Below are 16,885 nucleotides of genomic sequence, written 5' to 3'. Positions count from 1 at the left end.
GGCGCCATATTTGAATCTACCCACGGCTGTGTATGTCGGCGGCGAGTGCACAAAGCTGCACTGACAAGGCTGCACTGGGGCAAAGCTGCACTGGGGCAAGGCTGCACTGGGGAAAGCTGCACTGGGGCAAAGCTGCACTGACAAGGCTGCACTGACAAAGCTGCACTGACAAGGCTGCACTGACAAGGCTGCACTGACAAAGCTGCACTAACAAGGCTGCACTGGGGCAAGGCTGCACTGACACTGAAAAGGCTGCAGATGGACAGATAAGGCTGCATTGATGGGCATTTTAATGTAAGTTTTTTTTCCATAAACTTCCCTCCTAAAATTTTTTTTTCCTTAAAATTCCCTCCTAAATTTGGGGTGCGTGTTATACGCCGGCGTGTGTTATGCCGATAAATACGGTATTTACTGGCAGAAAAAAATGTTTTACTATCCAAAGTTAAAGGGCAGAAGATTTAATAGATGGAAAGATAAAAAAATGACTGAAGGTCTGCTTTAAGTAAAAACCAGGTGAAAAACTATACAATCAGTCTAAACTACAGCCCAGCCAAAAACGAAATTGACAATTGACATAGTATCCCCTAGGACTGTGGTCTCCAAACTGTGGCCCTTTGCATGCTTTTTTCCGCCCCTTGAGGTATAGCTGTCAGAAACAGTGGGGCATTGTTCCTGCCACTGGCACCAACGATGGGACACTATTTCTGCCACTGACACCAAACTCACACTGGGAGACAAGCACCAGCACCCACACGGTTGTCAAATTGGGAGCAGTTCCAATTGTCATGAATGGGATCGCCTGCACCGCAATGCACAGAAAACCTATACATCCCTGTGTGGGCAAACATGGCCTTCACACAAGTGAATGCTTAAATTGATTGTAAACGATCACCTTGTAAAACAACCCATTCTGTTCAGAAATGAAAGGCAAAACATTTGTGTATAGCTATAAAAAAATATTATAAATACCTCCCCCCCCCCCCCCTTTTTTTTATGTGTTCACATTCTCTCTGTTCTCAGCTGCATAAGAGCTGGGGGGAGGAGAAGAAACAGTACACTGAGCTTCCCGGTGAATGGCTGTGCAGGGAGGGGGGGGGGTGTCAGGACAAGTCTGATCATTGGAGGAGAGCAGGCTGAGTTCCGAGTGTAGCTAAGGAACTGACCACGCTGTGTTCTCCTGCTTGGTGTGGTCAGTTTTTAATAGGAAAGCAGAAGGACTGGCAGGATCACCAGGGATTTCACACAAAGGAAGCAATACAAAGAGAACAGGATACTTTTTTTCATACAAGTACATGGTGCAGCAGCCGCATATCAGGAATATGAAATGTTGGGGTAACAAACACTTTACGCAAGGCCTAATCCTCAATATGAATTCTTCCAGTGTCCAATCCCAGAAGAATACTGCTATAGGTTGGCTTTAGAAAGCACAACAGATGGATACAGCATGTCTCTGCAAGAGACAAGATCTCTGGCTGTCTCGTGCTGACCATGTGTTGTTAGAAGACGCGATCTGATACCAGAGTAATGATATGAGCTGCTACTTCACTGTTATGTTAATAATCCTTAACCCCCCAGCGTTCATCACTGAAGAGCAAACAGAAGAATGAACAATTATTAAGTACCTGCTATAGGTTACTACAAATGTCTGCACATAGCTCCCTACTCTGCAGCACACAGATACACACACAGTCCCACTGATGGAATGCTAACAGGAGGAAGAGTTTACCTGCATAGTGGTAGTCTGCTAGTGGGTGGCTTTTTAGCCTTGGCATATCTTTCAAAAGCAGCATCTCCAGAGCGCTCTGCGGTAAGAAAAATTCAAACACCATATTAAAAAGGGAACCCAACTGTCACTTTTCTTCTTTTGGTTATAAAATGTGAAAACGTCTCTATAGGAACACAGGTGCCCACCTCTATAATTGTTAAAAATGAAGAATTAATTTTCTATTTTTAAAGCAGAAGTAAACCCATCTATTTAACCGTTTCAAAAAACTGTTACATTTCCGGTATGGAATGTAACTGTCACATTGCTTGTGCTCTCAACCAAACTGTCAAACCATCCGATGGTTGGTGTCATTACTGATCACATGTGCAGCATCATGGAAGTTGATTAAACAGAGGCCAAGATGGCAGCTTCCTTGGCTGAAAATGATAGCAGGGTTTTCTTCCACTTTAAAGCAGAATTAAACCATCCTAACTGGTGGCCCTCCAGTTGTTGTGAAACTGCAAGTCCCATCATGCCTCGGCCTGTGGGAGTCATGCTTGTAACTGTCAGCCTTGCAATGCCTCATGGGACTTGTATTTTCGCAACAGCTGGAGGGCCGTCAGTTTGAGACCCCTGGCTGCCATCATAGCCTCTCTTTGATCTGCAGTTGCCATGGTGCTGCACATGTGATCAGTTAGGACAGCAGCCATTCGATAGTTGACAGTTCCAGAAGAGACAAAAAAAGCAGCTTTGACAGTTATCATCCACAGCATGCATGACTCTTATGGGCAATCGGTAAAACAATGGGTTTAGTTGCGCTGTAAAGCAGAACTAAACCCATTCATCTAATGCAGGGGTCTCAAACTGGCGGCCCTCCAGCTGTTGCGAAACTACAAGTCCCATCATGTCTCTGCCTGTGGGAGTCATGCTTGTAACTGTCAGCCTTGCAATGCCTCATGGGATTTGTAGTTTTGCAGCAGCGGGAGGGCCGCCAGTTTGAGACCCCTGATCTAATGGCTTTGTAAAACAGTTGCATTCAAGTCATGCTGTGATTGATAACTGTCACAGTTGCTTGTGTTCTCAACCAAACTCTCAGGCCACCAAATGACTGTGTCATAACTCATCACATGCGCAGCACCATTGTAACTGTAGATCAAAGAGAGGTGAAGATGGAAGCTTCCTTGACTGTAAAGGAAAGGAGGGTTTAGTTCCACTTTAAAGGAAACCTGGGATAAGATTCAAGTAAACATACACACGAAAAAAGCTCAACCTCTCCCTTCAATATGGCCCATGGAGTGCCAGCTCAAACAGTTCCTGTCTTCCTTCCTGGTCCAAAAACAAGCAAAATTGTTGGAGCCAGTTACAATCCTTAGTAGCCTTTATTCATAAATATCAGCAAACATATGACAGTAGCATACAAAGCGCTAACGGACTTTAGCTAGACTTTCTTAAAGCAGAATTCCTTATTTTATCCACTTCAGCCCCGGGAAGGTTTTACCTCCTTCCTGACCAGGCCATGTTTTGTGATACGGCACTGCAATATTTTTAGTGACAATTGCACGGTCCTGCGATGCTGTACCCAAATAACATTTTTGTCATTTTTTCCCCACAAATAGAGCTTTCTTTTGGTGGTATTTGATCACCTCTGCCTTTTTTATTTTTTGTGCTATAAACAAAAAAAGACTGACAATTTTGAAAAAAAAAAAACATATTTTTTACTTTCTGCTATAAAACATATCCAATAAAAAAAGTAAAACATGTCATTTCTTCATCAATTTAGGCCAATATGTATTCTGCTACATATTTTTGGTAAAAAAAAACAAACATATATTGATTGGTTTGCGCAAAAGTTATAGGGTCTACAAACTATGGGATATTTTAATTTATCTTTTTTTTTACTAGTAATGGCAGCGATCATCGATCTATAGTGGGACTGTGATATTGCGCCAAACAAATCGGACACTAACTGACACTTTTTGGAGACCAGCGACACTAATATAGTGATCTCGTGCTACAAAATATGCACTGTCACTGTATTAATGGCAGGCTGTGATCAGCGATCTATAGCGGGATTACGATATTGCGGCAAAGAAATCGGACACTGACACTTTTTGGAGACCAGCGACACTAATACACTGATCAGTGTTACAAAATATGCACTGTCACTGTACTAATGGCAGGGAAGGGGTTAACATCAGGGGCGATAAAAGGGTTAAAGTGATTACCTCCACTGTGCAACTCATTTTGCACAGAGTGGCCCCGAACACCGTCTTTTGGGGTCCCTCGGCCACTCTCGCGGGTCCTGTCTACATCAGATAACCCCCTAGAAGCGCTGTCCCGGGGGGTTACCTTGCGGGCGTGCTCCTGAGTCCATCATTCGGCATCCATAGCCACCGAATGTATGACTCGACCCCGCCCCCCCCCGGCGCGCACGTGATTGGATTTGATTGACAGCAGTGGGAGCCAATGGCCGTGCTGCTATCACTCTATCCAATCAGGACACAAGACACTAGCTAGTGCTGGTGTGCTCGTTTCCGGCCGGAGAAAGTTCAGGGTGAGGTAAGTTAAACGGGGGCTGGGGGGGGGGGGCTGCAGCACCGCAGAAGGTTTTTCTCCGTAGCCTCCCTGGCGGTTTTCCCGAGTGTGGCTCGGGGTTAAAAATCAGGACCATTAGCGGTAACCCCGAGCCACACTCGGGATTACATCGCAGGATCCTGGTGTGGCATTACTTACCTTGTCCCCAGGATCCTGCGATGTCCCCCGCAGTGTCCGCGGGCTCTGTCCTCTGCCCGAAGCCTCTCCGTGCCAGGCTCCGTTCCCTGCGAGCGTCGCGACGCACGGGGCGGAGCCTGGCGGCAAATTCAAAAAAATGTCAAAATCATAACACATACAGTACTGTAATCTTACAGATTACAGTACTGTATGAAATGATTTCACATCCCTTTTGTCCCCAGTGCTTTGGCCCATGCCCTGCATGCAGTTTTATGTTATATATACTGTTCTTTCTGCCTGGAAACTGGAGATTGTCCATAGCAACCAAAAAGTGTCCCTTTACGTCAAAAATGGCTTTAGACCAGCTAGAAAACAGCGATAATAAATTAGAACACTTGCAGAATTGAGCGATAGTGAATCGTGGGGTAATTTATTTTTTTACTATTTATTTTTATTTTTTTTAATTATTTATTTTTATTTATTATATTATAATTTATGTTTTTGTGTTTCAAACTTTATCATACCCGGGATATCTACTAGACTCTTGTTTGGACAGATTTAAGTGTGTTATTGTTAAGAATTACAGACCTACAATATAAAACGCCAAATTTCCATGCAAAATAATGGTACCGCTTTCAGCACCTAAAATCCGAAATAATCATACCGCCAGGGAGGTTAATGCATAGAATGCATTAAGGTGAAAAACCATGAGGGTTTACAACCCCTTTAACTGTGTGTCTAGGTTATGCTTACTCACTGTGGGGGAGGTGCTTTGACTATGGGAAGGCAAAGATCTGTGTTCTGGCTTAGCAGAAACACAGGATCAATGCCTTCCCTTCTGACAGAACAACAATCAGCCTTGTATACATAGGCAGATTGTCATTCTGCCTGTGCCCTGTAGAATCACAGTGTGAGTGGGTCGCTGGTGGCGCGCACATGCGCCACCGACCCGGAAGTGTCAGATCACGTACTTGGTCTGTGATCTGGCGCAGAGGGGCCGCCCTGCTGCAGTAAATGTATGGGCAGTCCACAAGTGGCTAAAGACTGAGAGCAGGCAGGCACTTTATTGTGCTGGGATGACTGAACTCCAGTACAAACTACAGCTTTGGTCCTGCAAGAAGTCAGGCAGAAGATGCTGGACCATTGAAGGTAAGGTAAGTATCATTGACTTTAGTTTTGCTTTAATCATAGCAAAATGTGTTAGCAGACATGTATGCTATTGTTGGATGTTTGTTGACTTTTATGAATGAAGGCTTTCAAGGATTGTAACCGGATCCAGGACCTTTGCTTGTTTGAAACCTACAATAAGAAAACTAAAAGGGACATTGCTGCTATCCTTATAAAAATGCTAATTGTCTGGTAGTTTTGATGATTGATCTATTTCGATTCACTGCCCCAAAACAAGCATGCAGAAAATCAAGTTTGGTTACAACTTCTGATCTACATACTTGTTCCTGGCCAGTTACACCAAAAGTACTGAAGCCATAAGATCAGTGAGAAAGCCAGGTAACTAGCATTTTCATGAGATCAGCAATGGCAGCCTACCTACTTATTTATTTACAAGATCAGATATGGTGGCTTACGTACTTATTTAAGCACAGGTGTCCTTTAACATACAAAGTTGAGGCATATATATGACCAGGATCTTTAAAATAGCATCCACAAGTTTATTGAGGTGATCACATCCCAGCACAAAGTTGCAAAGTTTCGGGGGTTGTGCAGGGCCCCTTCGTCAGTTATTGGACCTGATGAAGGAAGGGGTCCTGTGTGACCCTAAAACATTGCAATTTTGTGCTGTGATGATATTGCTTCAATAAACTTTTGGACTCTGTTTCAAAGATCTTTAATGTGCTGCCGATATTTAACCTTATGTGGATACCGATTCCCAGCCAGCGGTCGCTGAATCACTCACTTATTACAAAGTCATTTCCAGGTACATGTGCAATGGGAATATTTTACTGGACTTTAACATACAAATACACCAACAGTGCAGCACCTCAGTACATAAGTCTTGTATTTCTTTCTCCACGTGGCAAATAAAGCCAATGAGAGAGCCACTTGCCACTGGGGCATTGGACAGTGGAATGGCAGTTGGCAGGGCTATGAAGGTGAAGAAAGTCGGGCTCCATTGACAATGTGAAGCTAAATCAGAGAGAAGCACAGAGGCAGTTTTGAATAATAAAGTTAATAGCAGGTATTGGAGGTTTCCGCACTTAGGAAGAACATAGATGCAGATTGTTTCAGAAATGACCAAAGAATATGGCAATGCCCAGGGTTTTCTTCAGGGGAACGTAGTTCCAGCACCTCCAGCACTGAATGTATGTAATGACTAGGGGTGCTGGAGGGTATATGATGCTGGCTGCTGGGAGATCTATTGTAACTGGTAGGGATCTATTTTTGCATGGTGGTCTATTATTGCTAGTGGGCATCTTATGTTGCTGATGGGTCAATTGTTACTGAGAGTGATCTACAGTTGAGGGAGATGTCTATTGTTGCTTGCAGCTGGAAGATCTGTGGTTACTGCTGGGGTATATTGTTCGTGGGGTGGATCTATTATTGCTGAGCTGGTATTTTGTAACAGTAGACCATTGTTGCTGGAGGGGGTATAATGTTGTGTGAGGGATCTATTGTTGCTGGGGGGATCTAATATTGCTGGGGGGATATATTGTTGCTGGGGTGGGGTCTTTTGTTGCTAGGGGAATATATTGTTGCTGGGGGGGTCCATTTTCTGCTGGGGTGGGGTCTATTGTTGCTGGGGGGAGATCTATTGTTGCTGGAGGGGAGATCTATTGTTGCTTGGTGGATCTGTTATTGCTGGGGGGGATCTAATGTGCCTGGGATGGGGGTCTATTGTTTCTGGCGGGAGCTATTGTTGCTGGAGTGGGGTCTATTGTTACTGGCTTCAGGGGACCTATTTTACTGCTTTTTTTGTTATCGTTAACAAACTGCTCTAAAAGGTATGGTACTGAGAGGTGGAAACAAGGGGGTGGAACCAAGGGATGGTACTTGAAGGTGGGTAGTGGGTGGAAGCAAGGGATGGTACTTGAAGGTGGGTAGTGGGTGGAAGCAAGGGATGGTACTTGAAGGTGGGTAGGGGGTGGAACCAAGGGATGGTACTTGAAGGTGGGTAGGGGGTGGAACCAAGGGATAATACTTGAAGGTGGGTAGGGGGTGGAACCAAGGGATGGTACTTGAAGGTGGGTAGGGGGTGGAACCAAGGGATGGTATTTGAAGGTGGGTAGTGGGTGGAACCAAGGGATGGTACTTGAAGGTGGGTAGGGGGTGGAACCAAGGGATGGTACTTGAAGGTGGGTAGTGGGTGGAACCAAGGGATGGTACTTGAAGGTGGGTAGTGGGTGGAACCAAGGGATGGTACTTGAAGATGGGTAGGGGTGGAGACAAGGGATGGTACTTGAAGGTGGGTAGTGGGTGGAACCAAGGGATGGTACTTGAAGGTGGGTAGGGGGTGGAACCAAGGGATGGTACTTGAAGGTGGGTAGTGGGTGGAACCAAGGGATGGTACTTGAAGGTGGGTAGGGGTGGAGACAAGGGGTGGCTTAAAAGGTGGGAGTTCCTGCACCTATTCTCTGAGAAAAAAAACATTCTAAAAATTCTTATTAAATGACATAAAATAATAAGAATATACTGTAAATGTTTGTGATTGATTTGCCTTAGTACACAGTATCTTTCTACCTCCCTAATTTAGCCTAATTTTAATGGTTATGAATGTTGTATTACAAAAACATGGGTGAATGAAGACTTATAGCTGAACTCCAAGCAAACAGCAAAATGCAGATACAATACATATATAGGAGCTGTTACACCTTCCAAAGGATATGTATTTTTGTACATCTAGTTCTGAAATGTACGCACTAAGCACCACCCCATCTGGCAGGGAAGACACGTTTTATTTATAAGTAACCCCATAAGGTCTTATACCTCCACTACCTTGTGGATGGATAGTTAATGTGGTGAAGCAGTTTGATGAGCTTATTTCTCTTGTCACTCTGCCTTTTCCTTCTATCAGCATGCTTCTTTTTTCTTTGTGGCTGGACAGTAAAAGAGAAGCAGTGGACTAATGATCTATCTGTCTTTCTGCTTTCCCCTCTTATTAGCATGCTCCTTGTTAGCACATGAGTACTGCAGCACAACTGGTTCACTCCTTGTGCTGGTTCTCCTTTCCCCTTTATAAGCTCTGCTTTTAAGGCTCCATGCACACTGAAGCTCATAAATGGCCGTTTTTGGGAGTTTGGGCGTTTTTTTTAACAGCCCATAAACTCCCCTCTATGTTAACTTATGTGTCCATGCACACATGGACGTGTGCTGTCTAATTTGTCCCTTTCTATGTTGTACTATACCTGGTTGATCCTGCCTGTTCCTGTGTTCCCCTGTGTGTGCTGACCACAGTACTAAAGGCTGCTTCGCCAGGATATCGTGGTCAATTTTTGTGCCTCCGTCATCCCGCTCTCTGCTCTGAGTCTCTCCCCTCTCCCCCTCCCTCCCTGCCTGTCAGCATGAGAGCCGGTCTCCTCCCCCCCTCCCGGCGCTATTCCGCTGCAATATGCAGCAAAAATACTTGTATCCCTTCTGGATAAGGCAGTTATTAACTACTGTGAATGTGCTTTTTTTAAATAACAAGGCTAAATACCTTTTTTCAAACCGCCGCAGTCACGTGACTTCCCTATGCTGGCCGGCTAACATCAGAGGGGAATCTCAGCTCCTCCCACTTCTCTTCATAGTTTGGAGAAGGAGAGCGGAGGGGGATCACGGGACCGCATAGCTGTGGTGTGAGAAAAGGTATTTAGCCTTGTAAGGCTTACCTGTAGGTAAAATGAATATCTCCTAAACCGTAAGATACTCACTTTGCATGCAGCTGCTGATGTCAGCGGTGCATGCCCTGTGAAGGTCCAGCTGAAGGTCTGGAAGACGCTGCTGGATGGACCTTGCCGGAAAGAAGACTCCCGCGCACATGCGCGGGAGTGACGTCACTCACAGCGCCGGAGCCGCGAACCCAGACGACACGCGCCGAGGGTAACATGTCAGTTCCCTCGGCGATGACCGGAATCAGATGCTGACACTTCGTTCTAAGGTAAGTATTTAATAATGAGCTAGTATGCGGTGCATACTAGCTCATTGTGCCTTTGCTTTACAGGGTTTTTTTTTTTTTTGTATTTTTTATTTTTTTTGTGCAGATATACAACCGCTTTAATAATGTATTAATGAATATGGTGTTGCATTAATTTGTGTCTTGTAGGTAGTTCAGGTTCATTACATCAACCATAGGAGTTGTACCTTTACTGTACACTGCCCTCTAGGGGAGGCTTGAGGGATCTGGATAACACGATAGGCTAATTTTTCTTTAAACTCCACTTATAAACAATGGAAAGTAAAAGGAAGTTCTTACCATGATGTTCCCATTGGTGTCAAAGAGGGAATGCAGAGCATACTCCAAATTGGTTCCACCGCCTGGCAGTACACTGGAGCAGGACATGCTCAGGAACACCTCCACTGTACAAAAAGACACACATTCCATCAAAGGTCAGCATAACGCATAAAAAACAAATTCCATCTCATAAACAGACAGGAGTGTTGCTTCAAGTTTACTTGTTACACAAGAAATACAGGGGAAGCCACTGTTGACCTCCTATTGCATGAAGGAAAGGAAGCTCAGAGGGACATTAGAATTCCTGACCTGCAAGCTTCTTCCAAGTCAGGAAATATTAAAGTCAAAACATTAGCATACAGCCCGGTGACTTAAAGTGGGGTTCCACCCAAAAAAAAAAAAAACTACATGAAAAATTAAAAAAAAAAATACAAAAAAACATTTGGATATTTTTTTTTTACTTACCTCTAAATGCCTGTTGCTAGGGGGTCCCTCGTAGTCTGCCTCTTTCAGTGCCTGGGCTGGTGACATCACTTCCCCCTCGGCACAGGAAGGGCTCAGCTCTGCTCCCTCCCTCCTGTCAATCATCTGGGACCCATTACAGGTCCCAGGTGACTGAGCGGCCAATCACGGCGCGCGGCGCCGATCGCGCATGCGCAGTTGGTGCCAGGCTGTGAAGCCACAGCCCGGCGCCCACAGTTGCAATGCTGGCGCCGCTGAACGGAGGGGGAGACGAGCGGGGCTTCGATCCCCCGCATCACTGGACCCTGGGACAGGTAAGTGTCCAATTAAAAGTCAGCAGCTGCAGTATTTGTAGCTGCTGACTTTTAATTTTTTTTCTTTTTTTACTGGACCTCGGGTGGAACTCCTCTTTAATGTCGGCCTCCATATTTCCCTCATGACAGATTCCTGTTAACCTATTCAAGTACTTAGAATTTTTTCACATAACAACCTGGCCAACTATGAAAATAAACTTGTCACTGCGGGGGGCATTGAGAGGGATTGTTGAAGCAGAGAGTAGTAATGGGTTAGCGTAGAAGATTGGTAAGGCCAGTCCTCACTTCTAAAGGGTACAGCTATTGACATATGTGGAAGGTATACATTACCATCAAGGGATCTCTTGAAGTGTGAATCTCACTCTAATTTAGTAAAGTACGGACATTGCAACACATCTAAAAATAACAGCATTAAAAAAAAGCAAAAATGCACAAGGGAGGCGCAAGCCACACAAAATGAATCCCTCATTGCTCAGTACTGTCAGTAAACAGAGTCATAACAAAAAGTGGCCTCAGTTATGATTCATTACCCAAAATACATGGAAACCACCAAAGAGATCCATGAAAGTGCAGATCCTGCTCTAATATAGCATATCAGTTCATACCCTATATTGTCAAAAGTATTGGGACACCTGCCTTTACACGCAAATTAACTTTATTGGCATCCCAGTCTTAGTCCGTAGGGTTCAATAATGAGTTGGCACACCCATTGCAGCTATAACAGCTTCAACTCTTCTCGGAAGGCTGTCCACAAGGTTTAGGAGTGTGTCTATGGGAATGTTTGACCATTCTTCCAGAAGCGCATTTGTGAGGTCAGGCACTTATGTGGACAGGAAGGTCTGGCTCGCAGTCTCCACTCTAATTCATCCCAAAGATGTTCTATCGGGTTGAGGTCAGGACTCTGTGCAGGCCAGTCAAGTTCCTCCACCCCAAACTCGCTCATCCATGTCTTAATGGACCTTGCTTTGTGCACTGGTCCAAATCATTTGGTGGAGGGGGGATTATGGTGTGGGGTTGTTTTTCAAGGGTTGGACTTGGCCCTTTAGTTTTTAGTGAAGGGAACTCTTAAGGCGTCAGAATACCAAGACATTTTGGACAATTTCATGCTCCAAACTTTGTGGAAACAGTTTGGGGATGGCCCCTTCCTGTTCCAAGATGACTGTACACCAGTGCACAAAGCAAGGTCCATAAAGACATGGATGAGCGAGTTTGGGGTGGAGGAACTTGACTGGCCAGCACAGATTCCTGACCTCAACCTGATAGAACACATTTGGGATGACTTAGAGCGGAAACTGTGAGCCAGACCTTCTCGTTCAACATAAGTGCCTGACCTCACAAACTGCGCTTCTGGAAGAATGATCAAACATTCCCATAGACACACTCCTAAACCTTGTGGACAGTCTTCCCAGAACAGCTGAAGCTGTTATAGCTGCAAAGGGTGGGCCAACTCAATATTGACCCTGGGATGCTAATGAAGTTCATGTGCGTGTAAAGGCAGGCGTCCCAATATTTTTGACAATATAGTGTATCTAGAAATGAGTAAACTGAGAGCATGCTCATATCAGCATTACCCCAATCTTGCACAAGAGTCTTCAGTAAGTCCCATATCAGAGATGCACACAAATTAATTTAGACAGCTTGTGCACTGGGTAATATTATGATACTAAAAGTGAATTAGCATTATAATAGACTCTTAAAATTTTTGTGTAATAAATAAATGCACTTAAACAGACATATTAGCCAGCAAATTGTGGTCACGAATGGGGAATTAAACTCTTCCTAAATATTCAAAGGGGGTTATTTACGAAAGGCAGATCCACTTTGCACTACAAGTGCAAACTACAAGTGCAAAGTGCACTTGGAAGTGCAGTCACTGTAAATCTGAGGGGTAGATCTGAAAGCTAAAATGCTGTTTTTTTATTTTTCTTGCATGTCCCCCTCGGATCTACAGTGACTGCACTTCCAAGTGCACTTTGCACCTGTAGTTTGCACTTGTAGTGCAAAGTGGATTTGCCTTTATTAAATCAACCCCAAAGTCTATGTTTATTCTTAGAGGCCTCAGTATAGTAAATAAGGTGTCATAGTGTGATGAATCCGTCCTGGACTTAGTAATGTTATTGTGCATGCATTAGACTCAGAACTTAGGGGGTTATTTACTAAAGGAATATCCACTTTGCATTGCAAGTGCACTTGGAAGTGCAGTTGCTGTAGATCCGAGGGGAACATACAAGAAAAAAAAAAAAAACAGCATTTTAGCTTGCACATGATTGGATAATAAAATCAGCAGAGCTTCCCCTCATTTTAGATCTACCCCTCAGATTTACTGCGACTGCACTTCCAAGTGTACTTTGCACTTGTAGTGCAAAGTGATTTTGCCCTTCATAAATAACCCCCTTAGTTCCTGACAACAGAGATCTTCAGTAATCTATGATCGTTCTAAGGTGACTGGAAGCTCCCACAAGCAAAGGAATCATCGGTGGACCACACATCACCCTCAAGGTTGGCAGTAGGGATTACGGCATACACCTAATCCAGTCACATTTTTTCACTGTACAGGTTAAATATCTTCGCATAATGTACTGATATTTAAACAATGGGGGTTATTTACTAAAGGAAAATCCACTTTGCATTGCAAGGGCACTTGGAAGTAAAGTCGCTGTAGATCCGAGGGGGACATGCAAGGAAAATAAAAAACAGCATTTTAGCTTGCACATGATTGGATGATAAAATCAGCAGAGCTTCCACTCATTTCAGATCTACCCCTTAGATTTAGAGCGACTGCACTTCCAAGTGCACTTGCAGTGCAAAGTGGATTTGCCTTTCGTAAATAACCTCCTATGTCTGAAAAAACTCAAAGAAACAGAACACAGGAGGTGCTACACTTATACATTAGGGGTTGCAGTTGCTCCAGAGCTTAGTAAATGAGCAGAAGCTCTGCTGACTTCCATCATCCAATTATGTGCAAGCAAAAATGCTGTTTCTTTTTATATTCCTTGCCCATGATTGTCTACTGTTTGCAAAGTGAAGCCTAACCTCATTTACTAAGCTCTGGTGCAACTGCACTTTGCAAAGTGCAGTCTATTTGCCTTTAGTAAATTAACCCCTTAGTGTCCACAAGTTATCCTCAAAATATCTTCCACTATGCTGTACTTGTGGTGAGCACTCCCCAACTGCAGTGTATCTCACTCACCAGAAATAATTGCCTCATATCAGAAAATTGTTTTCAGTACTGCGCTATTGCGAGTTCTTCCCTTTTTATTGGTAATTGCCTGAATAGAGAGCATTTAAAGTGACATCAATACATGTAGCAGGAGGATCGCTTGAATGCTGGGAGCAAACCACAGTAACAAAGTGATTTCCGCCAATCATTTTTAATGTGAGCCAATTATTTCTGGTGAGTGAGATATACTGCACTTGGGGAATGGTCACGACCAGCACAGCTCGCCTGTTTCTTTGAGTTTTTCAGACATTGTTTAAAGCTTTCAAATTTTTAAAGGGGCAGCAACACTATAATAATAGGTATTGTAAATATTTTTTTTTATGTCGTGTTTTTTTTTTTGGGTTCTTCATCTTCTGTTATTTTTGCCACATTGTTCTGATATTGTTACATGTTAATAGCAAAATAAGTTGCGGGAGTATGTATCCTTCAGGAACTTTCCCAAATTGTTAAGGCTCTAACCTCTTCGCTGTGATTCCTCCTTCTCGAGATCTGGCAAAGGCTTCCACACCAGAGTGGCATTGTGCATCTCCTTCTTCAGTGATGGCCGACCTTGGAGATGTGGGATCGTTGCCTGGAATCTTGATCCAATATTAATCCTCCTTAAAATATAACAAATAACTCCATGTAAGACAATAGAAGCTACTGTTAGCTGTCTAATTTCTTCCCCTTTGTATAGCCTTAAAATAAGTTTGATGGTGAGGCTGGGTTCACATATGTCCGGCCGCGGTTCCTAGCATGGGGTCCAGTGTGTCCCTGTTCACCGGTCCATGTGCAAATCAGGTCCGAGTTTTTGCCTGAATTTGCACCTGAATTGGACCCAAAGACACACAGGACCGCTTTTGAATGTGGACCACGGTTACCCCAGACATGTGTGAACCGGTTCCATTGAGAGCCAGTCACACTCGCCTGTAACGTGAATTGGATGTGGGGGAAAACCGCATCCAATTTGCATATATGTGAACCCAGCCTGAAAGGATAGGCAGTAAAACAGAACCTACTGAGCTTACAGGGCATAGGGCCCTACTGAGCTTACAGGGCCCACCCTTATGCTGGCCATACACTATACGAAAAATCGGCCGAAAAATCGTTCATATAGACACTTCGTTTGTTTTTCAGCAAGTTAATGGGCACAAATCCATAATCGTTTCTGACAGTTTGGTGGAAAAAAAAACAAACGGCAAGTTTGGAAAATTTCTGCCGAACGTACGATAAATTGCAAGGTTAATGTGTTTCCCGTCCGAACTGTCTGCACTAGGTATATGTAAAAAAACGAACAAAAAATTATTTATTTATGTCCACTGAACGATTTATCGGTCTTTACATGATGGCACGATCGTTTGCGGTCACGGTCGAACGTTCGTTTTTCGAAAATGTGTTCGGCCGATTTTTCGTATAGTGTATGGCCAGCATTAGGGTTCTATTTAGAAGGAAGAGCAGTTATCACTCTCCACAGGAAATCACTCTAATTGCTCCACAGCTGCGCCTACATTCTACCTATATAATGAAGAAGATGATGTGGAACCACTGATGTCTGGCAGTGTATTCTCAGAATGAAGCTGCAGAGAGTATTCTAGATAGGAGGACAACCAAGTCATATGAGTTGTCCAAGCCATGTGACAAACTTCCTCCCTATCCATTAGAGCAGAGGTCTCCAAACCGTGGCCCAGGGGCCAGATGTGGCCCTTTGTTTTCTTTTATCCGGGCCTTGGGGAACTGTTCCATTCATTGACACCAATGATGTGACACCATTCTATCCACTGACACCAACAATGGAGCACTATTCTTCCCACTGACACCAACAATGGGGCACTATTCCTCCCACTGACACCAACGATGTGGCACCTTTCCATCCACTGACACCAATGATGGGGCAATATATGTGGCAGCATGGTGGTGAGCTTTAATGCCTTGCTGCCACGTATATGCAGACAGCTAGCTTTGCTCTTCTGTGCTAGGGATGTGCTCACTAGATGCCCCCAGGACTGAGACCATGCTCTCACCCACAGCTTCTGGTCACTGTTTATGATATGGAGCCAGTACGACAGGCTTCTGACCAGAAGACTGCTGTGACAGTCAGTCACAGTACCTCCAGCGTTAACAGCCCCCCATAGGTGCTGGCGGGAGCAATGGTAAAGCCATGGTTAGGCCATTTTATCTTTCTTAGTTCTCTATGGGCATTTTCTCCATCAACTTATCCCCCCCAGTTGCTACCTTTTGTATCACTTGCCAATCTCTTTTAGATTGTAAGCTCTCAAGAACATGGCCCTCCTAACTCTCTTGTACTGAAACTCTTCTGTCTTTCTTTGTGGATGCAAAAAAATACTGTAAAACAATAATCATTTCTGGAAAATATTATATTGTAAATCAGGCAGTGAAATAATCAACATAGTAATGAGCATTATCTTAGTTGGTTTTGCTCCTATGCTCATACAGAGGTCTGCAAATTTTGATTGCAGGCTGCTTTTATCATATTGCATCTGTTTCTATGCATACAGGCAGCAAGTAAACTAGCAGGATTGATTATTAGATGTAATATATAGACACATAAAAGTATAAAAGTATAGTATTTCTTACGGTTCAACATCAACAGTGTGTTCTCCAGGCCCAGGTGTTACAATCGCACCAGTTCCATCAATGCTATCTGATGAGCAAACATATCATTATACACAGATGATGACATCAATGGACGCCTACATTGTCAACACATTTCAATATCAACTACAGCTCCCAAGCCTTCTCAGTAATTGGGGTCAGGTTGTAGGAGCACTGGGCTACCTAACAAGATAAGAGTCACCACCCCCGCGACCACTATCATTCTTTCAGGACCTGCAACATCAACGTTAACTATATTGCTAGGCTGGATATTTGGCTGGTAAGGTTACAGCGCTCCAAGGGTTTTCTGAGCCAGCCAATTGTCTTTCTCAATAACATTTTACGGCAATGTTTCCTGTGGCTAATACATTAAAGTAAACCTGTCATAAGGGGTATATGGGGTATATGTCCCTTCTGACCTCCTTTTGAAAAGGCAGTCTCCAGTTTTGACACATTCTGAGTCACTGACCTGGAACAAGAAAGCAGATCAGAAGAGT

At 44.0% G+C, this 16,885-nt stretch overlaps 1 protein-coding gene across 2 annotated transcripts in view; it reads right to left on the bottom strand.

Annotated features, from left to right (window-relative positions):
* TRERF1 (transcriptional regulating factor 1) overlaps positions 1-16,885 on the bottom strand; it is a 256,257-nt gene that overhangs the window by 79,586 nt on the left and 159,786 nt on the right. For both annotated transcript variants that reach the window (XM_073628438.1, XM_073628437.1), the window contains 4 exons: positions 16,371-16,437; positions 14,256-14,395; positions 9,822-9,925; positions 1,727-1,802 (listed from right to left, as the gene is read on the bottom strand). In XM_073628438.1, coding sequence (XP_073484539.1) covers positions 1,727-1,802; positions 9,822-9,925; positions 14,256-14,395; positions 16,371-16,437 — 387 coding nt within the window. The remainder of the gene's footprint in view (positions 1-1,726; positions 1,803-9,821; positions 9,926-14,255; positions 14,396-16,370; positions 16,438-16,885) is intronic.

Source organism: Aquarana catesbeiana, linkage group LG04 (genome assembly GCF_042186555.1).
Source record: "Aquarana catesbeiana isolate 2022-GZ linkage group LG04, ASM4218655v1, whole genome shotgun sequence".
Classification (NCBI taxonomy): domain Eukaryota; kingdom Metazoa; phylum Chordata; class Amphibia; order Anura; family Ranidae; genus Aquarana; species Aquarana catesbeiana.
Note: the sequence above shows the minus strand (reverse complement) of the source record. Positions and strands in the feature narration are given on the sequence as shown.